We start from the raw sequence: 23,089 nt of genomic DNA on the forward strand, positions 1-23,089 counted from the left end.
AACACAAAGTTTGAGAACTAATACTCTTACAAATATATGTTGAAAGAGAAGTTGTCAGTTTGTGATAATGTGTTGGGCGTACTTAATTGTATCCAGCACAGTGCCAGGCAGATTAGTAGGTTCTTTATAAAATGTATGAATCATATCGAACTTAATTATACAGCAAGTCATAAAATACACATTGAGCCCAGAAGGAAAATTGGTGTGTGAAGATGGCAAGTGATTTTATGTTAGTAAACAATGTCAGGTTTACATCATATTTTCTAAATTCTAACACAAATTTTTTTTCCACATCTCAGCATCATTGAAATTGAGATGTCTTAAAATGGGTGGTGAGTCACTTGAATGCAGCTTTTTTCTTTCTTGGTGTGTCATAACATAATGATGTGTTGTACATGTGATGAAATATGGTAGTAACTTGGTGTGGAGAGAGCCATAGGGTTGCAGTTTGGTTCCTAAGATACAGCTTATGCTGCATTAGACGTTCTTGTCAGGCATTGAGTTGACTCTGGGCAGTTGGTAATGTTTCTGTTGTTGGAGTGGTCCACAAAGACTAGATATCAGTGCTACAGTGGAAATTTTTAAAAATAAATCACAAGAGCCAGGCATCCTGACCCACACCTCTAATCTTAGTACTGTGAAGACTAAAGAAGGCAGGGGAGGGTCAAAAGTTTGAGGGTGACCTGGGCCACTAGCCAGTTCGATCTGGTTTATGGAGTGAGATGCTGTCTTGAAACACTTGAGGCCATGTCTGTAGTTCAGTGGCAGGCATGCAGGAAGTCCTGAGCGTGATCCTTGACCTCCACAAATAAGCATAGAAGGTAAAACTTGTGTAAGTCTTTTTTTTTTTTTTTTTTTTTTTATGCAAAGCCATTTGCCTTTTGTTTAGTATTTATTCTCCCACTTTATAATGGCATTGTGTCACCTCTTCCTTTTCCTACTGCTTTTTCTTCTTCTTCTTCTTCTTCTTCTTCTTCTTCTTCTTCTTCTTCTTCTTCTTCTTCTTCTTCTTCTTCTTCTTCTTCTTCTTTTGTTTTTTTGATACAAAGTTTCACTGTAGCCTCTGCTGGCCTTGAGCTCTCAGAGGTCTGCCTGTCTGCCTCATGTGTGCTTGAATTAAAGGTACATACTAAGTGCTTATTTATATCATGGGTTTGCTCTGTGGCCCAGTTTGGTCCTCCTGCTTCCCCTGAGAATACCGGGGTTATAAGTGCGCCTTGAGTAGTGTAGTAGTTACTTTCTCATTTCTATAAGTAGACTTTAATTTACTTATGGTTTGAGGGGGACTGTGGCCTATGGGGCAGGGAAGGCCTGGTTTGGAGAGAGAGAGAGAGAGAGAGAGAGAGAGAGAGAGAGAGAGAGAGAGAGAGAACTGTGCTACTAGTTAGGGATCAAACATGAGCTTGTGTGGAGTATTTCATGTTCTGCATCTTTCTTTCCCTTCTTTACCTGGTCTTAGTTATATATCTATCTAAAGATGACTTTGATCGGGAGGCTGAAGGAGGAGGATGAGGGAGTAAAAGGTCAATCCTGGGCTATAGCAAGACTTCATTTCAAAACAAATGAAACCAGAAAGATAAAACAGGCACAGTGACCGCTGCCTTTACTCCCTGCTCCTCAGGAGGGTTGGGATTGGGGTACGTGGGTTTCACTTTGAACTTAGATGTTCCATTTTTGGGATGTAGTGTATAGTAACTTCTTGTCCAGTCTGGGCTGTATAGCAAGTCTGTTTCTTAAGGGGATAGGTGGTAGTGGAGAGATGATTCCATTCGCTGTACTTGCAGAGTACCCACATTCCATTCCCAGCACCCATACAAGACACTTTACAATGACCTGTAACTTAACCCCAGGGGGGTTGGGTGCCCTTTTTTGGCTTCTGCAGGCACCTGTACACATGAGTACAAGACACAAATATTTTTTTAAAAGCAAAGTTAATGCATTGTTACTAATATTGTTCCTGTTTTATGATCATAACATCTGAATAAGTAGCATATGTAGTTTGCCATTTTATTTTTTACTTTGTTTCATTACTATGTAGCTCTTGCTGACATGGAACTTGTTGTGTAGATCATGCTACCTTGAACTTGAGATTTGCCTGTCTGTGTCTTCTAGTATGGGAATTAGAGGTGTGTGCCACCATGGCCCAGTTCCTCAGGGCACTTTAGCCATAAGCACAGAGCAGGGACCAAGCTTTGGAAATGTGCACAGTTGATTCTTTGTTGTTTCTTGTAATAGAGTCTTATACTGTAATCTAGTGGAATTTATTTTGTAGCCCAGGCTGGCCTTAAACTTTGGCACTCCTTGTCTCAGTTCCCCCAAGTGCTAGGATTACAGACATGAGACCACACCAGAGAATGTTTCCCTAAAGAAGCTGAGTGTCATAGTGAAAAGAGTCAAACAAGAAAGCATGGAAGGCGGTTGGTGGATATAAGTGTGTATGTACTTGAGTGCAGGTGTGTCTGACCAACTGTGGGTTTCTGTTGGTAGACAGGCTGATCTGGGCCTACTACTCTGGAATCTGTAGAATTTCACTTCATACTTCTCTGGTGTCTTCCCATCAGTCAACGAAAGGAGGACCCTTGGAAAAAAATAAGTATCTATGGAGGTTTGAAACTTCACCATGGGCTGTCAGGGGGCATCCTTCTACTTCAGGAATAAACCTAAGGCTTTGGACATGACAGGCAAGCACTGTACCACTGGAAAGATTAAGCCAGTGATGAGATGCTGTTTCCCCTTCATTTCTAGAAATGGATCCTGGAATTAGCTAAAGTGTTGTGAAAGGCTGTTCCTGCAGTGCTAGCCTGAGTCAGTGCATCACCTGCTTACCCAAGCATGTCTACAGTTTTCCTGTTTAGGGCAAACTTGTCCACTGTAGGACTAGTGTTACAGGTGTAAGATTAAGGCAGGATAGTAGTCGCCCTTGTCTGATGGGATGCAGGCCAGGCTAAAACATCTTTTCGCTGTGTCCTGGGCAGCAGGTAAATCTGTTATATGTATATGTTAGGAGTGGGAAACTTGTGGTCCTTATCTTGTTTCAGTTTTGTTTTTCAGGGCCATCTGAAAAAGCAGGATGGATGATTCAGTAGATGAGACAAAGATCTGGCCAAGTTTTTTTCAAATAATATATAAATACAAGCAGTAAATTTCTTTTTTCTCTTTGTTTCTGTAGTCTTGTTTTGTTGTTGTTGTAAAGAACAACAGGCATTAACTTGGTGTGGCTGTGCATACCTATAGTTGCAGCACTTGGGATCTATGGGTAAGTAGGGTCCAGGGTTCAGCTGTGACCAGCCCTGTCACTGCTGGGAATCTGAGTCTTCTGGTACAACAGCCAGCCTCGTAACTATTGAGCCATCTCTCCAGGACCAAATCCTGTATTATTATAGATCTTTTAACTTTTAACTTTAATCTGGCTCATTATAGACCAAGTGTTTGTAATCTGGAATTCTCAGGATTGCAAGTGTTTTGGGTTCTGGACATTTCAAATGTTTACATATTCTAGATAAGGTATTTGGGGGAATGGGCTCAAATTTAAACACAACATTTTTGTTTTATACACACTTTGCACAAAGTTTGAAGGTAATTTTACATGTGTATTTTAGTAGTTTTTGTACATGAAACTTTTTCTTTCGTTCATTCTTTTGTTTGAGAGAGGGTTTCTCTACGTATCCCTCAGTGTCTTGGAACTCACCTCTGTAGACCGGCCTGGCTTTGAACTCAGAGCGATCTGTCTGCCTCTCTCTGGGATTACTGATGTTTGCCACCATCATTGGTCATACTCCTTTGTAATCAGATACTGTTTAGTGCTTTTCTTTCAGACTCTTTGCAAAGTGGTCATGCCAAGAGGAGCAGAAACATGGCTCCTCTCCATCCTGGATTCTAGGAAGCTTGAATCAGGAGGGTGAGTTAGATATTTTCCTGAAGATAATTTATATATATGGGTGTTTGGTTTGCTTCTGCATCTGCACACCAGATGAAGGCATCAGACCCCATGGAGCACAATTACAGATGGTTGTGAGCTGCCACGGGATGCTGGGAATTAACTCAGGACCTCTGAAAGAGCAGTCGGTGCTCTTACCCACTAAGCCATCTCTCCAGTCTTGACTGTGTCAGGTACACAGAGGAGAGAGACATATCTCAGCTCACTTAGGCAAAGGAAGCTGTTGGGAGATAGCACTCAGTCTTGGTCATGAAAGGGCTTTTTGAAAGGAGCACTGGAGTTGAAAAGTTGGGAGAAAAGAGAGGGCTGGTCAGAAGCGGAGACTGTAAACCGGCACGAAAGGACTAGGACTTTTAAGTGACTGCTTGGGATTTGTAATACCCCGGGATGAGCACAAGGGGACAGCCTGTAGACATGGAGCTGGAAAATGAGTGTCATCTTGCAAGCACTCAGAGGCAGGATATAAAACAGTAGTGTTTTGTTTTATTTTTGCCTAAAATTGTAGTGTTTAAAAATAAGAGCCATGCTCAGTGTGGTTGGGCCTGCTCATAGGCTCAGCAGCACCAAGAAGGCTGAAGTGAAAGGTGAGTGCAGCCCGGGCCAGCTAGCATTAGACTCTCTTCAGACTAACTAATGTGACGGCGGTCAGCCCACTTGGTTTTGAGACAGGGTCTTGGTCTGTTGCATACAGTGACCTGGAACTGGTGATCACCCTACTTCAGACTCTGTAAAGGTGGGAATTATTGATTGGCATGTGTCCTACATCTTGCTGAGTTTTACATTTTAGTTTCAAACTTGTAAGTTTCTCTATCTGCTTTTTACCTTTTGAAGCAGTAGGGATGGTTTTTCTTTTAAGCTGATCTCAGGTTGGTAATTGGCTATCCTAGTGTGAAAATATTTATAGCCTGGTACATGGTGTATTGAATCTCATCCAGGCTTTTCTGTTTTAAGTGGCTTAACAGCTGAACGTCACAGGTGTTCTTTGTTGTCAAATAGGATAGGTATAGTTTTGTGTTGGGTTGGTAATTCTTAAGAATTTGTATTTTTGGAAAGTGCCTTTCATGAGGCTATTTTAACTTTGTTTTAAGTAATCACTATGGTTCTATTTCTAAAATTTGTATTTTATAGTATGGATGTTCTGCCTGCACGTCTGTCTGTGTACCACTTGCATGCCTGCAAAAGCCCGAGGAGAGCATTAGATCCACTGGAGCTGAAGTTGCAGACAGTTGTGAGCCACTGTGTGGTTGCTGGGAGCCAAACTCCTTCATCCTCTGTAGGGCATTCGGTGCTATTAACCACTCGGCCAGCTCTCCAGCTTCAACTGTGTTTTTAAATTTGATCTTTGTCTTTTGGCGACAGGGTCTGTAGACCAGGCTGCCTTGAACTCGTACCACTCCTGCCCTTGCCTCCTGAGAGCTGGGCGGCAGGTGTGCACTACCACACTGGGCTTGGTTTGCTATGTTTAATTGAGAGAATCCTGTGCATGTAGAGTCATTTTCCTGGATCTTAGTTTAAGTTTTAACTATATTTCTTAAATTAGATACTTTCCTTCATGCTATCTCTAAAATAAAGCCCTTTTATTAGTGTATACTTAATCTGTGAAGAGTTTTCTAAGGGAACCATACTGGAAATATAAAGTGCTGAACAGGAGGAGTGTGCATCACACCATATCCCTGCCTGGGCTTGCTTCTCGGGACCGTTAGGGACATGCAGATCCTGTCAGCCTTACTCTGTCACCTTCTCCAACTCAGCATGTATACCCTTAAAGCACAAATGTGTATGCGCACAGTTTGACAGTGGGAAGGATGTTCCTGGCTAGGGCTGGTGCTCTGATTGACTTCTGCACTTAGCAGATGTGAATTCATGTTTACAGTTGGCACAGAGTGGAGCAGTTGGATGGAAGGTGACCATTCTAAAATAAACAGAACAGAACAATGTAATCTTGAGTTTGTAGGTATCGTGTGAGACTGAACAAATGGGACTCCTCCTGTATAGGTGGTTTGGCCACTATTAAGCAAGTGAACAGGATGGTCTATGTACTGTGTAACCGTGAAGCCTCTTACCTCCATTGTCAGAAATGGAGTCTATAGTAGAAGAGCGGTTTTCTTTTTCTTAGTTTTCAAAATGAAGTGTGACTTGTACATCCGAAGTCAGTGCTGCAGCCTGGATAGAGTGGCTCCGATTGGTCCTGGGTTTGTTGTTAGTTTAAGGGTTTTTAGTTTTTTCTTTTTCTTTGTTTGGGTATTTTTGTATATGTTTGTGTTTTCTTCTCTCTCTCTCTTTTTTTTTTTTTTTTTCATTTTTTAAAATTTCAGTTAGAAGTCAGACATAGGAAAATGTTTTTAAAGTGAGAGATTGTGGCTGGCAGGGTGCCCAGTGGATGGAGGCTGGCTGCTGTGTCTGGTTCCCTGCATTTGACCCTCTTGACCCACGTGGTAGGGGGAGAAGACCTACTCTACACACTGCCCTCTGGCCTTTGGCGTGTGCTCCCACACATGGGCCCTTCCATCAGAGTAAATGTGACGAAAAGTAAGAGAAAAGAGAACACAAAATTACCAACCACTTGTACATCTTCTGTTTCAAACAACTGAAAAATTTAGGACAAAAATTGGTCAAACTGTGGAAACCCAAGTGTGTTGGCTTCTGTGGTGGAGAAAGCTAAGGTCAAGATTATTCTCCTGTTTCTGCTTGACTTCTCCTTAAGTTGAGGATCTGCATGGAGAACTGAAATGTTTTTGAGCTACATAACCCAGCCTGACCCTTAAACCCACGGCAGTTTTCCTATCCCGGCTTCTGAGGTGCTAGGATTATAGGAATAAGTCACTATATCCAGATGAATTTCATACCTTTATTGGAAGATTATGCCAGTTATAATGCCCATTAAAATTTTGTTTCTAGAGTCCTGAAACAGATGTAATTATCTGCTTAGGGAAACCAACAGTTACTGTCTTGCTACTGTTGTGGTCATGGGTATAAGCAAGCAGCTCTGGGGGTTCATGTCCCACTGTTGAGTGGATGCTGCTTTGCCTCAGTCTTCTTCCTAGTGCTCCTAGCTGCGTGCTCTGAGAGCCATAGAGAGGGGTTTCCAGGGTAAGGGTATTATCTGCCTGCCTGCAGGCACTAGCAGTGGAATACTGCATAGATTAAAGACTGGAGCACATCAAGAACTCTTCCTTTAACCGAAGGGAGGCAAGTCAGTGGTTTTATGAAATGTGTTTCTTTCATTCCTGTAAAGCTATAAAAGTTACTTTCACAACCTCAGGGAAAGACGCAGCTTCCCCTAAAGACCACGCCTCGTGGCGGCGGTGGAGGAGGTTGCTTGTCGTTATCCTGAGGCTTACACCAGTGGCAAAGGCTCTGAATGCCTCCTCTAAGCCAAGCCATGCTCTCAGTAGCAGTACCCACTGACGTGGCTGTGTGTCCTGTGCCAAGCATGCACTTGTTTTTTTAGTACTCTGCATGGCTTCCTTGGTCCTCAAAATGACTGTAGGGGATAACTAATGGTGTCTTACAGAGGAGAAACTCAGGCTTAGGTTAAGTAAAATTGCAGACACTGGTAGTCAGCTTAGGCTTCCTTCGTCTGGAGCTTTGACTTTGAACTAAATTCTGTGTCATCATACTGATAACTCTGACCAGGGGGCAGGGTGTGGCCTACTACCAGGGGGCTCAGAGATAAAGGCACTTTCTTTTCTTTTTTTCTTTTTTTTTGGTCTTTTTTTGGTTTTTGAGACAGGGTTTCTCTGTGTAGCTCTGGCTGTCCTGGAACTCTGTAGACCAGGTTGGTCTTGAACTCAGAAATCCTCTTGTCTCTGCCTTCCAAGTGCTGGGATTAAAGGCATGTACCACTGCCCGCCTTAAAGTTACTTTCATAAGGCTCCTGTTGAAACCTGGGTCAGTGAGAGCTTGTGCTTTTCCACACTGTATCATGTGATGTGACCTCAGAGTATATTGATGCAATATCTGAGTGTCAAGGATCTTTTCATTTCTGTATGGGCTGTTCTGTTCTCAGACCTGCTGTTTAAAAGTTGATCTGTGAGCTAGTATTTGGCATTGTAAACTCATCGTCTCCTGGCAGTAGGTGTCATACCTAGTGGATGCTTAGTTGATAACTTTCTCTCCTTAAGCCAGTGACCCACCTGGGTTCTAAGATCTGAACTGAGTTCCAAGGAGAAAGGAAAGCAAGTATGTGTTCCTACTAGTATGCATGGTACACTCTTGCATGTCCTCCTTCAGATGTTACCTCGGTGTAAGTATAAAGTCTGGGAGTGCGGGCAAGAACAGGACCGGCCAAGTCAGACTTGATTCTCTGTCCACTCTGCAGGGGTCTGGAGGTAAGGCTTTTAATTTTAACTTAATTTGTAAAATGTATTGGTGTCCTTATGAGACAGCAGTGGGGCGTAGATGAGACAAACAGGCCACATATGCTTAGAATAGTAGCTGGATATTGGAAATAAGGGCAGTGGTGGGGTAGCTGTGGATGCTTCATGATTTGTAACAATAAAAAATAAACAAAAAATTATAAACAATAAACACTTAGGCTTTTTTTAATTTTATAATGATGCTGATTGACTTAAATACTGTGTTTTCCAATCAGTTATGGGGGGTGGGCTGTTGAGGCGTGGTCTCTCTGGATAGCCTTGGATGTCCTGGAACTCACTGTGTAGACCCAGGTGGCCTTAAACTCGAGATATGCCTGCCTCTACCTCTCAAGTGCTGAGATTAAATATGTGTACCACTGTGCTTGGCCTTGCGTTTCCCAACTTTGAAAGTTTGAGCTCTAAAACTTCAACTTTATATGGAAGTATACTTGGTTTATATTGAGTAATTTTAAAAATTATGTGTGGGGTAGGTGGTGTGTGTCCCCCTATAGCAAAAGGACAGAGAACAGCATTGTGAAGTTGGTTCCTTCTGCACACCCTTATGGAATCCAGGGCAGCCAGGCTTTGCAGGCAAGCGTTTATTCCACAGTTGGTACTCTTCTTCATGCTCCTGTTGTAGCAGCCTCACGGCTGGAGGGCTCTCTCTGCCTTGTTTGCTTCCTTCAGTCTTCCTCTGCTTTTTGCTACCAGGGCAATACTGTTTTGGGTCTATGTCTGTCTGTCTGTCTGTCTCTCTCTCTCCCTCTCTCCCTGCCTCTTCCTGCTTTTAAAGCTTTGAACTTAAGGGCATTGCAAAGATTAAATATATATGCCACCCACACTGGGGTCGGTCTGTCTCTCTCTTTCTCTCTCTCTCGTTCTCTCTTCTCCTTCCTTCTTTCTTCCCCTTCCTCTTCCCCTTCTCTCCTCCCTTTCTTTCCTTGACAATCCTACTATGTAGGCCAGATTAACCTAGAACCTGGTGTGATTCCAGGCTGGTGTCAAACTCACTGAAACATTCTTGTGTCTGGTCTCCCCAGTGCTAGGGTTAGAGGCTTGCACCAGCACACCCAGCTTGGAGCTACTCTTTATACAAGGCTTATCTATCAGCTTCTCCCCAAAATTCATTTTCCTCCCAAACAAAGATAAGCTTGTGCTTCCTCTGTACTGGAATCAGAAGTGAGTCAGATGTTTTTCTGAGGGTGCCTAGGGATCTGGACTCCGGACCTCTTGTTGCCAGACTGAGCATCTCCCCAGCCCTGTATACCCTACCCTCCTTTTTGAGACAGGGTCTCGTGTAGCCCAGACTGCTCTTGAAGATGACCTTGAACTGCTGCCTTCACTTCCCACATACCGGGATCCAAGTCATGCCACTACCAAGTCATGCGAGTGCCACAGTTATTTTTGTACGTAGATCGGTCTTCCCCCTTCCAAGCCATTTGCCCCCTGACCTTTTCTCCCTGTGCCACGTATTACATAGTTCTTCTGATCTTTCTTCCTTTGTCTTCGGATCTGAAAGAGAAGGGCTTCATTTGCATAGAGGTTCCAGTGATAGAGGGAGGCATGAGTGTCTCAGTTCAGAACTCTGAGTACATTGGTTTTCTAGCAGAGAGAGTGATGTGGGTGAGGGTTAATATCTCAGAACGAGAAAGTGCATGCCAGATACATGCCAGCATCAGTTTACATTGACTTTTGTTACGGAGAATTCTGAGTTCTAAACAAGGGACTTCACTTTTGAAATAAACTTGTTGGGGAAGGACTGGGGGACTCGGACCTCTGTAGCCCACACCTCAGGAGTACTCTAATGGAGATCTTGCCTTGACTGTGGGCTGGAAAGAGGGCATGCCCTGCCCTTCTCAGGAGGCAGCTGAGCCAGAGGCAGTCCAGTAGTTCTTTTGTATTTGGAAATACTCCTTGGTTTGGAGACTGGGCTTGTGCAGATACTTAAGCTGGTGCCTCCAACAAAGAAACACGATTATTCTTCAGTGATTATGCCGTAATCTGCATAACAAGAGAACTATTTTACTTTAGAAATGTTGAAGCTGTTAAGACAGAGTTGATCTTTTCAGAGCAGGGTTCCTACAGAAAACCTTCTGAACTCTACTTTGGTGCAGCTGGCGTAAAAGGCGAACAAACATTCCTGTAATAGGCTCATGTAATTTCCTTTTAGTTTTTGTTTTCGAGACAGGGTCTATGTAGTCCTGGCTATTCTGGAACCCCATGTGTAAACCAGGCCGGCTTTGAACTTAGAACCACCTGCCTTTGTCTCCCCTAGTATTGGAATTAAAGGTATGTGCCACCATGCCCAGCCTTGCAATTTACTTCTAATGCAGAGAAAGTAGGAGTTTTTGGACATAATCATCTCTGGTTGGTACTCTAGAAAAATGATATAACAGCTGGATCGAAAGACTTATAAGTTTCCTTTTTTTTTTTTTTTTTTTTGGTTTTTTTTTTTGGTTTTTTTCGAGACAGGGTTTCTCTGTATAGCTCTGGCTGTCCTGGAACTCACTTTGTAGACCAGGCTGGCCTCGAACTCAGAAATCCGCCTGCCTCTGCCTCCCGAGTGCTGGGATTAAAGGCGTGCGCCACCACGCCCGGCTCATAAGTTTCCTTCTTATTCAATGACTTTCCCCTTCTTTCTTTTTCCAAGACTGGGTCTCTCTGCATTATCCCACTGGACTGAAACTTGCTATTTAGACCAGGCTGCCCTGGACAGAGATCTGTCTCTTGAGTGCTGGGATTAAAGACATATTACCACCCTTCTGTAATTCTTTCTGAGAACTATAAAATAAGCTTTTACATCTTAGGTTTAAAAAATTTTTTTAAGTATTTTATGTGTAAGGGTGTTTTGCCTGTGTGTGTTTGTCTAAGTGTCACTTGAGTGCCTAGTGCCCTGAAAGGCCAGAAGTTGGCATTTGTATCCCTTAAGACTGAAGTTATGGAGTGTTGTGGGCTACCCTGTGGATGCTAGGAATTGAAGCAGGGTCCTCTGGAAGAACAGTTTGTGCTATGTACCCCTGAGCCATCTCTCCAGCCCCCATCTCACAGTGTTTAGATTACCATCTACTGATGGTAAAAGAATGCTTCAGAACTCTGGTTTTCTGGAGCTAGAAGAAAATATCAAAGGACATTTTCATTTAGTGCCATCTTCATGGCAGACTTTGTGCAGTAGTAACACGGACAGTGTGTAAATGATGCCCTGGAGCAAGCGAAACCCTGGTTTGTAGTGGTTTCTAAGGTGTAAATACTGTACTGAAGCAAGCCTGTCTACATGGTGCGATCTATCAGGAAGAAATGGATATAGTCATCTGATTTGGATTAACCTCAAATGATTCTTTGATTCTTAAGCTCTTTTCTTCCTTCCTTCCCCTTGTGTGTATATTTGTACACACACACACACACACACACAGACACACACACCCCAACCTCCCACTGTGCCACAGTGTGCCTGAGGTGGTCAGAGGACAACTTGTGGAGTCAGTTCTCTTTTTCTACCATGTTGGTCCCAGGTATTGAACTTGGGTCTTACATGCTGACCTCTCATGCTAACTATCCTTTATTTTCCTTATCTCTTACATAAGTATGTAATTTGAACTAAGGGCAAGGTAATTTCTTTGGCCTTAGATGAACTAATCTCACAAATCTGAAAGTTAAAACTGGAAAGGCAGTATTTGTCAGTTGGACAAGTGTCTTGTGTCTCTGTGGGTAGACATAGCAGGGAGTCAGATGCCACAGCCAGGGGGTTATTTGAGAAAGAGTTGGCACAGAAGCTTCGGAAGATGATCTCATTAATCCGTGCTGTGTCCAGCACTCTTCTCCTCTCGGGGGTCTTGGTGGCCATGGCCCCTGGCAGCCCTCCTTCCTGACGTCTCCTTTGATGCCAGTAGTTCTTCCTTTTCTGGCAGACACCTGTTCCTTGGCACATATGAATACACTTAGCCTGGCCGCACTTGAGCCTTGCTATGGAGGAAAGCCCTCTCTCTCTCCTTCAGGTGGACGCTCTGTCAGTGTTTTCTGGTAGGCTTCTTGTGAGTGCTTTTATGAGTACATCTGACTTTATCTCAAATCTTCTTTCAAGTTTCAAAGGGTTAGAACGATTCCTGACTTTCTCTTTACTCTGCTCCCAGAAAGTATCCCTTTCCTCACAGACATTGTGTTGGCTTTAAGTTTAGCACTCAGAAGCTATCTTACTTCCTACGCAAGCACCGTTGGGGTACTCAGCATCAGCACCTGTGGAAAACTCCCTTTGCCTCCTCAGCCTCCTGGGCTAGGAGGAGAGTGTGCATACAAGTACCTGTTTTCCTTAGACATTCACTTCCTGATCCCACTGTCTAGCAAAACTGTTCTCAGTATTCATTTAGTCAGTTTTTCTTTAGTTCCCATGTAGGGCACTCTCTTCCATGTGCCTAGATTAAAGAATGAATGAATTGGATAGGTTTCTTGCCCTTTAAAACCTGAATTTTATTGATGGCAAAAGAGAATGTAATCAGAAGAAAAATAAAAACAAAAACAAAACAATTCCCATAGGGCCGAGTAGGAGGTGGACGTGAGGCCTGGGCAGAGAGGAATTGGGGAGCTATAATACTCTACAATAACAAAAACAGAATAAATTGACAGTTTGTTTGGATGGGTACTTTAGGTGCCCAGGAGGGTCTTTGAGGAAGTGGCATTTAAAACCTTGCACCAAGAATAAGAAGCAGCAGCTATCTGTAGAAACAGGGAAGTCAGGCTGAGGCAGAAGAGACAGGCGACACAGCCCCTGAGGAGGAGTGTGCTCACTTGTGGTTCAGGAAATGAAAGTCAGCAGAGCTGAAAGAGGCAAGGGAAAATGTGGCCTCGGTGTCAGACCCACTGTGGGTTGGATGAGTGAATCTAGATGTGATTCGTGTAGGTTAAGATCTAATCCAAACTAGTAGTGTTAGAATTTGAAATTATAAATGTATGTTTTTGTATTTGCTTTTCTGAGATGTTAGTAATCAAAAGTGATTTAAAGCTATAGCTCTGTCTCATGTGAGATGTGTCCTGTAATTTCAGGAAAATGGGGAAGGAATTAAGGCCTAAATACTTCATGTGTTGAGGTTGTTCCAGTCTCAGCAGACCCAGTGGTCTGTCCTGCCCTCCTCGTGCCCCAGTCTCCTTGACTTCGGAGGTGACAGGCCTGAGCCATTTGTGTTCTGCTTTCTGTTTAGATGTCTCAGACACTCAAGCCTGCATACCTTTTTGTTCCTAACAGACAGGAAGCAGGAAACCCAGGAGTGTAGCCAGCTTTTCCAGGTCAAATCTTCCTACCATATCTACAGCCACTCTTGTGCATGTTGCTAGGTTGGTTTTCTCCTGATTCACTACATGATTTTGGGTTGTTTTCCCCTTGAATTATTTAAGTAGTATTCCTTGTGGACAACTTGAGTCTTCATTTCCTGTCTGTATCTCTCAATGGTTCAACCTTATTTACTGTCTATGCATACTTAAACCTCACACTTCTGTTACTTACCAGGTTAGCATCCACAGAGCATAGCCACTTTCATATTGTAATTGTACCAAGCAGCCTGTTTCTTGCTGTGTTAATCACCTCTGTTGGTCCTCTTCACATGGAGCATTCCCTGTTTCTTGTATGGTGCCGAAAATAGCTCTGCAGCCCCTTGTATCACATTGCATATCTAGTTCCAATTTCCTTTCTTGTCACTGCTCCTGACTTCCAGGGTTTTGTGCTCATTTATTGAAATGATTTGTAATAAATTACTCCTTTTTAAAATTTTGTTTATTATTGTGGGTATGAACAGCCACAAGACAACTTTGTGGAGTTAGTTTTCTCCTTGCACGTTTATGTAGGTTCCAGGGATTGAACTCGGACTCTGTGCTTGTGCTGCACACACTTTTAACTGCTTACACCATCTCACCAGTCCAGGTATTTCTTTACTTGTTTGTATAGGCACGTGTGTACCACCATGTCTGGTCTCGGGGATTCCGGACATTGAACCTGGCTGAGTTTAGGCTTGCTACACAGCATTGTTACCAACCAAACTACTATCGCCTGTCACAGAAAGGTTTCTTTTCCTTTGCTTATTTTCACTGTGTGTGGATTTTTAGAAAAAAAAAATCAATGTTATAGTTGAGCTTTTTCTTCCCTTTTTTCCAATCCTAATCATAAATATAAATCGTACAGCTTCAAATATTGATTTGCTTGTGTATGTGACCAGTATGTGGAGATCAGAGGAAACTTGGCAAGATTCCGCTTGTCATTCTGTAACACAGGTTCCTGGATTGAACTCAGGTCTTTAGTCTTAGTCGTCTTCCTAGTTTTTGTTTTGAGACACAGTCTGTTTGCCAGGATGGACTTGATCTCTCTCTCTGTAACTTGAGTTCAGAAGCCTTGGTCTCTGGAGTACCTGGATAATGAACCTGCACGACCAGACCTGGCTCCAGTGAGTTCTAAGCAGACTTTGATTCAAGAAGAAGCTGCTGTTCTCGACATCACTTTAGACTGTTTCTTAAAATAAACTTATGACAGTAATTACTATTTCCTCCTAAAAGTCTTCCAAGAGGGCAGTAGAAACTGGGCTCAGCTGAATGAAAGCATACTAGTTTGTTTTGGAACATAGAATCCTTTATTCAGTAGATCACAAGAAGATCACACTTAACACACCAGCTAGTATATTTATTTGTACTTTGCTTTCCTCAACTTAAATTTTGGCTGTGAGTGGTCTTGAAGCTATCACTTTTTTGTGCATGTTGCTTTAAACAGGCCTCAGTGTGTGCTGTTCTCTGGCCCCTTCTAATTTTGATGAAAGCAGCACTGACTTGCTGTTGATGTCACTTAGTAACTGACGCCTGCTCTGCCTGGTGCACGTGGAGTAGTAAAGAGAACAGCAGGTATCAGCCATTTGTGTTGTGGAAAACACCTAGCAGGCATGGCTGACTTGCATTTGGGTCACATGAATCCCAAGATAGCTGTGAACATGGTCCAGAATGTTTGCAGATGACAGCAGACATTACAGTGTCAAAAAGGTTGGACAGTCTGAGGGTATGAGGCTGTATTGTCTGTGGTCAGATCCTCTAGAGAAGTTATTCCAGCCTGTCCATAAGGGTCTCCTTAGCTGTGTGCAGATGTGTGGTGGTCTTCCTTTTGTTCTCTGGATTTGCAAAGATATTTAATGTTTAAAAAGTTTGTCTTAAGCCAGGCAGTGGTGGCACTCGCCTTTAATCCTAGCACTTGGGAGGCAGAGGCAGGTGGATTTCTGAGTTTGAGGCCAGCCTGGTCTACAAAGTGAGTTCTAGGACAGCCAGATCTATACAGATAAACCCTGTCTCGAAAAAACCGGAAAAAAAAAAAAGTTTGTTTTAAGACATATTCCTTTTTGTTGGATTATTGGAGTCATACAAGTCAGGAGGGAATTAGTGATCTCTGGACATCCACACCAATCAATCAGCTAGCTAGTCTAGGAGAGGACAGGAAGGAGGGCCAGCCACAGTAAGTTGAAGACCTTGGTCTCCCCCCCCCCCCGCCCCAGACAGGGTTTCTCTGTGTAGCCCTGGCTGTCGTGAACTCACTCTGTAGATCTCATAAATCTGCCTGCCTCTGCCTCCCAAGTGCTGAGATTAAAGGCGTGCACCACCACTGCCCAGTGGTCTTTTTCTAGGTAGCTCTGTGACTTAAAGGTACGTTAAGTGTTCCACAGAGAGATGACAGCATATCTAAGATCTTTCTCTTCGTTTCTGCATCCATTGTTGTTACCACTTTGATAATGTTCATCTGTTGGGTGGATAACAATACTTACTAAAATTATTAAAGGAATTATTAATTCTTTAATCCAGCACTTTAACACTCTTGGCCATGCTCCTTTCCTCTTACTCATTACTTTGTAGATAGAGTATATATGTTACCATGAAAAATGCCAAAGAGAATATTTCTTTGACTGCTTTCTAGAAATGACTCCCATGTGCCTTGATGACAGCATCTGAGTAGTGCTTGTAAACACTTGGCTTAACGCTGTCTTCAGGGACTGCGTTGGCATTGCTATCTGCACGTCAGGGCCCGCACAAAGCTGGGCTGGCTGCTCTCTTAAGGTTGATGTGGTTTGACAGGAAGTAATGGTCAAGATTAATTAGTGGTGGCATGCCTCTACTCATTCAGATGGACGATGGGAGAATCATGAGTTTGAGGCCAGTCAGATTTACAAAGGGATACTCTTACTCTAAAAATATAAAGAGTCACTCACCAGGAAGCTGGGAGATGGTAGGGTTGGGTATGGTGCACCTCTAACCCTAGTAGACTGACTTAGAGCTGATTTAGGAAGATGGACAGTTCAAGGCCAGCATGGGCTACATAGTGAGCTCCATGCCGGGCTGTGCATAGAAGACTCTTTTTCTGGAAGGAAAAGAGAGGGAATTAGGAGATTAATTAGAAGTTAGGAAATAGGTGTTGAAATTTAGAATGTTTTTTTTTTTTTTAAGATTTATTTATTTATTATATGTAAGTACACTGTAGCTGTGTTCAGACACTCCAGAAGAGGGCATCAGATCTCATTATGGACGGTTGTGAGCCACCATGTAGTTGCTGGGATTTGAACTCAGGACCTTCAGAAGAGCAGTCGGCGCTCTTAACCACTGAGCCATCTCACCAGCCCTAGAATTTTTTTTTTTTTTTTTTTTAAATCTGGAGTGGTAATTTATACTTTAACTGAGATACTTGGAAAAGTTCAGGGTCTTCCCTGGCTGCCTAATGAGTTGATCTGACCTGGGACACATGAAACCTGTTTCCAAGAAAATTAATAATAATAATAATAATAATAATAATAATAATAAAGTGAAATGGGCTGGATGTGGTAGTTCATGCTTTTTATCCCAGCACTTGGGAGGCAGAGGCCAGCCTGGTCTTCATAGCGAGCTCCAGACCAGCCAGGGCAGCACAGTAAGACCCTGGCTCTCAGTGAAATGGCCTTTTAGCAACATTGGAGCTTCTTAGTGTCTGTGTCCTGTTTAGTCAACTGCAGGGTCTACTAAATCTTGTCAGTTCTGCAGTCATTATATTCATTGAGATTTTGCATATCCCGCTCTTGCTTTTAGTGTTTGGCCTGTCCTCGCCCTGTTCTGCACACAGCTGGGTGTCTGGCAGGAACTTTGCATGGAGATTCTGGGCCTGCTTGCTGCATCTGCTCCCTGGAGGCCCGCTGTCTGCTCGTTCTTGCCCAGGCTTTCCTTACTTTCTAGCATCTCCCTGATCTAGCATCAAAATTATGCTGTGTTTTGTTTTATTACTTTAATTTTTACTGCTCCGTTTTTTTGGGACTAGATTTCAGCCTCACTGTGACCTGAAGATGACCTTACACTCCATTCCTTCACACCTGCATCTCTGAAATGCTGGGATTATAGGTGTACCTACCACTTCTGTCTCAAACCTTCACTTTTAATGTTTGTTCCTACCTCTTCATGTCCAAATAACATTGTTTTTAAGATATTGTGGCCTCAGACTGTAGTCCTCAAAGACTGAAGGTCTCGGGAATTAAACTCAAGGCCATCAGGGTGGTAGTAAGTACCGTTACCTGGAAGCCACCTTGCTGGCCTTAGAAGAAGTCTGACTCCAAATTTTAATTGTTTTTGCTTTTACTACTTTTGTTTGTTTGTTTGTTTGGGTTTTAGTGTTTGGTCTTTGAAACAAGATCTCACACTTTAGCTAAGGCTTGTCTTCTAAAACTCACATTTAGCCCATGTTAGTCTCAAACTCTTGTCAGTTCTCCTGCCTTGCCTTCTTGAGTGCCAGGATTATAGGCATGAGTCACCATGCCTGGACTGTGCTTTCTACTTAGCATGTCTTATGTTCCTGTGTAGACAGACACTGTTTAAGAGTCGTTTTGTTTGGCATATGGTGCTTATGTAGAAGATTAGTATTTTAGTAGAATTTTATTAGTATATTAGTATTCCGGTAGGATTTTAGTAAACAGATTCTGATAGAACTGTGATCTTACGCCTTTAATCCCAGCACTCGGGAAGCAGAGGCAGGTGGATTTCTGAGTTTGAGGCCAGCCTGGTCTACAGAGTGAGTTCCAGGACAGCCAGGGCTACACAGAGAAACCCTGTCTCAAAAAACAAAACTAAACACCAGACACACTATCTATTCATTTGTTGATTGCGCTGTAGTGCTTCCTTCCAGATTCAAAGAAACATGATTTGCCCTAGTTCTTTCTTTACATTGGGGATTTCATCACTTCACAGCTTTTCTGTGTGCCAGTGCCTCCTTTTCCCCTCCCTTTTTTTTGGGGGGGGAGGTTGTTTGTTTTTTTTGTTTTTTGTTTTATTCCCCCATAGTACGTCTTAAATACTAAATATCTCCATAAAAAGTTTTATATACAAGCATTACTGCGTGTGGTAATTTTCATATTTATAGACAGGTCGTTGAGAACTGCTCGGTGTTTTGCAGCTTTCCTTTGTGGTCACTTTAAAAGAGAGTTGGAAACAGCCTGGTCTCAATATGGAAAGAAGCAGCCATGAATCTTGAGCCTCTAAACAAAAGCACATTCTCACCCTGTGCATCCTTGGGACACAGCTCTTAGGGCCACTTGCTTGTTAAAGCATTATCAGCAAGCTAAGGACCCAGTGATGTTTTTGCTCCTAAGCCCTTGACCTGGTAATGTCATTCTTATGGAATAGGCTTAGTCCTTTTCTCTCTTGCTGGAAAATTTCTGAACTATATAAAAATCACTTAAAATCTTGATAGACACATTTTGCCAAGAATGTCAGTTGTCTCTTGTCAGTTTGGCATTCGCCTTTAAATATTATATTGTGTAACCATAATGCCATTTGGGGAAATAAGGTGGTGGGTGGCTGGTATTTTAAAAGTGAAATGGACTTAAGTTCTTCAGTGCTAATCATTGTTCTGGTAAAAACAGAACCCTTAAGGTGAAATGCTAGGTATGTAAAATCTAGGAAGGAAGGAGGGCTTGTTTCAGTGTTGTGTTTGTCCTTGAACTAAATTTGAATCCCTTTCTTCTCTCTGATTTAGTGTCTGTAAAGTTCCACCACAGTATAAATTTAGCAGTTTCTTACTATAAACTTGTACTTTTTATACTTTTAATTCCGTTGGTCTTTTAGATTCTCATACAAAATGGACTCTGCTGAGGTTTCAGCATGTAGTTAGAGACCTGTTGGATCTGGCATGTGAGTTATACTAAAGGCAGAGGAACATTGACCTAATCTTGTTTTAACATGATTTAGGAGAGAGAATCTTTGTCAAGTAGATGCAGGCAGATTAAATGGTAAACGTCATAATGAAAATGGTTTGCTGTTTTATTGCAGCCTTTTGACTTAGGACAGAAAAGATGCCTTTAGTTGACACCCACAAGTATAAGTCACAGTTGTAAATATTTAAGATTCCCAGCCAGCCCTTGCTACATGCTTTACCATAGCCCCAGCTCCTCCGGTGTAGTGTAGTGTGTTGTGTTAAGATTGTTCCTGGCCTTTGAATGTTACACACTACAGATAGGAGCTTTGGTGAACATAGCTGTAAATACCTATCGGCATGTATTTAGGAGGGACTTTTAACTGCATAGGGTATGTGTGTGTGCAGATTGAGGCCATCAATTTTCTTTCTCTAGATATGGGTGTTTTGGCCCCCAGAGGCTGGAAGGGAGAGTCAGATCCCCTGGAACTGGAGTTACAGATGCTTTGGGGCACTGAGAATCGAACCTGTGTTCCCTAGAAGAGCAGCACTCCATCTGTCTTGCAGGTCAGTTTCCAGAAGAGAATGAAATCAGATCTCATTCATACCAGCAGGGACTGGCTTTAAAAAACAAACAAAGGGCTAGTGAGATGGCTCAGCTGTTAAGAGCACCGACTGCTCTTCCGAAGGTCCTGAGTTCAAATCCCAGCAACCACATGGTGGCTCACAACCATCCATAATGAAATCTGATGCCCTCTTCTGGGGTGTCTGAAGACAGCTACAGTGTACTCACATATAATAAAAACAAAAACAAACAAAGCTGTGCAGCACTAGGGCAGCAGCCGCAAGAGGGGTCTCTGAATTCAAGGCCTGCTTGGTCTACATATAGGGAGTTCAGGAGAGCTAGGGCTACATACTGAGACCCTGTCTCAAATAAAGAAAGCGAAACAAAAACTTGAATAGCGGTACGTTTTATTCTAGGCTCGGATGGTGGTGGTGGGCTTGTTCTCTCATCAGCCTGCGCCACACCACACTGCTGCTGCTTTTTCTTCTCTGTCACTTGGTAGCAGGGAAATAGCATTTTAAAAGCTTTTAGATACCTCAAACCCTTTATATATTATCTTTTTCATTTTTAGTTTCTTTTTAAAACTTTAATTATTGTGTGTGTGTGGGGGGGGGGAGGGTTATAGAGCCTCAGGAGGCCAGGAGGCATCAGATCAAATCCCCTGGAGTGGGAGTTCCAGGCCTTTGTGAGCAACCTGTCTTGGTGCTGGGTCCTGGGTCATTTGCAAGAGCAGTGTGTCCTTAATCACTGAGCCACTTCTCTAGTCTCCCTGTTTTCTTTTTTGACTTAACTGTTTGGACCTTTTCTTTGTTAGGATATGTTCCTCCTCACTCTTCTAATACCATCTTTTTTTTTTTTTTTTTTTTTTTTTTCTCAAATTAACTGTGAGAGAGAATGCTGGAAACTGAACACAGGTTCTTTCACTGGACTATCTATACCCCCACTTGTAACTCTTTTGTCCTTTCCTGTGTTGTTTTGTTATGTAATTCTGCACTGACTCTGAAAACTCAGGGTATAGTGCAGACTTGCCTTGAACTCAGGTCCTCAGCCTCCCACGACCCCGCCCCCACCCTTGCCATATGCTTCATATTCTCTTTACCAGCTTCACACTTACAGAACAGTGGGACCACATGTCCACACATGTGTATTCTGATGATGGAGGCCAGAATTCTGTGTGTGTACACATGTGCATTTAAATGTGTTTGTGGATGTGGGGGCCAGAGAGCTACCTTTGGTGTTGCCTTAAGAGCTGTCTACTTTGGTTTTTGGGGTGTGGTTTTTTTTCTTACAAGGTCTTACTATGTAGCCCTGACTGTAGAACACCCTAGCTTTGAAACACCTGCCTCTGCCTCCTGTGTATGCCACCATGCCTGGCCTACCTTGGTTTTTGGAGGCGGGGATTCTCACTAGGACCTAAAACTTACTTGTTACACCGGTTGACCGTAGAGTACTTGGGATCTGCCTGCCTGTCTTTGCTTCTATGGTGTTTGTTGGGATTACAGCTTCATAGCATCATGCCTAGCTTTTGATGTAGGTTCTGGGATCTGACACAGATCCACGTTTGTACAGCAAGTGCTGTACAAGTTACAGAGTGAGATGTCTCCCCAGCCCTGAGTCGTAGGACTGTGAAAGATGCCTCAAGAGGTCTCAAAGCTACGCAGGTGTTTGGGGAGAACTAGAAGTGTTGCCGATTCGACTCTAACCACAGAGTTCTGATCCACACCTAAACCTGAAGACCCAGCTATAGGGCAAAAGACTGAGTGAAAACCAACGCCATACATAGCTTTGCTCCATTTCCCCCTTTAAACTTGACACAGGTCCCAGGAAGTGATATTTTCCCAGTTTGTAGGGAGAACAAGCACCCAGAGTGTAAATTCATATTGCTGACCTCTCTGAAGCCAAAGCTTAGCCACATTCTTTTCATAAGGGATATAAACTGTTAAACTCCTGTAGATCTGTATAACACCGACAGACTGGCGTGTCTAGGATACTAGCTGTAGTTCTTTCATGAGCTGTGTAATTTCCTTTACCTTCCACCTCAGCATTGAAAGCAAACATGAGGTTACAATCCTAGGAGGACTCAATGAATTCGTTGTCAAGTTTTACGGACCACAAGGAAGTAAGTACGCATGTGGGTATGTGGGCTTTTTACTACCTCTACTAGACTGTAGAGCTATCAACAGGCACTGCATGGCTTTGGAAAGTAAGTTTTAACTAACTACTAGAACCATCGAGGGAAGAGACCTTTGTCAGTCATGCACTTACCTTTTTCACGAGTTCTGGGTTCTATTATGGTTGGTCGCATAGGTGTTTCTTGGGAAGTGTATTTCCTGGTTGTGTTTTTGTCTGGGGGATTGGCTAAGGAAGCAGAAAAGGGAACATGACTGTCTCTTTCCAAACAAATGAGTAGTGTTCAGTAGGATGGAGTAAGAAAGAGTGATGATTGGCTCAACTCCGGAGATTTTAAAGGAAAATAAAGTAGATGGTGTTTTTTTTCTGGTACTGGTGGTGACCTCAGGCTTTGTGCATGCTAGGTAAGTGCTCTGCCGCTGCTCCACCTTCCCTCGTCATCCTCCCATCCCCCACCCCCTCTCTTACTTTTTAAGATTTTTTAAAAAATTTAAATGTATGAGTATTTTGCATATGTGTATGGATGTATGCCACGTGTGTGCCTGGTGTCCTTTAGAGGTCAGAAGAGAGGTCAGATCCTCAGGGATTGGAGTTATAGTTGTTGCGAGCTACAATGTGGGCACTGAAAGTTTAATCTGGTTCCTCTGCAAGAGCAACAATCGTTAACTACTGAGTCATCTCTTGAGTCCCCTTAATCAGGGGCAGGGTCTCAGTAGGTGTTCAGGCTGGCTCACTAGTTCAGGGGCCCTTGAACCTTGGGTCCTCATGCCTCAGTCTCCTACATAAGAGATTCTAATCAGAACAAGATAATTGTCATATATCAGCTCTGTTCCTGTTAGATACATACTCTGCTGGTCGTAGTTGGCCTGGAGTGGATTTTCCCTTTGTAGCCCAGGCTAGCCTGAAATCCACAGCAATCCTCCTTCCTTATCTTCTTCCTAAGTGCT

The 23,089-nt window shown here is 43.0% G+C and overlaps 1 protein-coding gene across 2 annotated transcripts in view; it reads left to right on the forward strand.

The window, feature by feature from the left end:
• The window catches only part of Ube2h (ubiquitin conjugating enzyme E2 H), a 91,927-nt gene that overhangs the window by 20,500 nt on the left and 48,338 nt on the right, over positions 1-23,089 (forward strand). For both annotated transcript variants that reach the window (XM_021164600.2, XM_085840757.1), the window contains exon 2: positions 22,055-22,131. In XM_021164600.2, coding sequence (XP_021020259.2) covers positions 22,055-22,131 — 77 coding nt within the window. The remainder of the gene's footprint in view (positions 1-22,054; positions 22,132-23,089) is intronic.

The sequence above is a fragment of the Mus caroli genome, unplaced genomic scaffold (assembly GCF_978045245.1).
Source record: "Mus caroli unplaced genomic scaffold, Mus_caroli_1 scaffold_7, whole genome shotgun sequence".
NCBI lineage: Eukaryota > Metazoa > Chordata > Mammalia > Rodentia > Muridae > Mus > Mus caroli.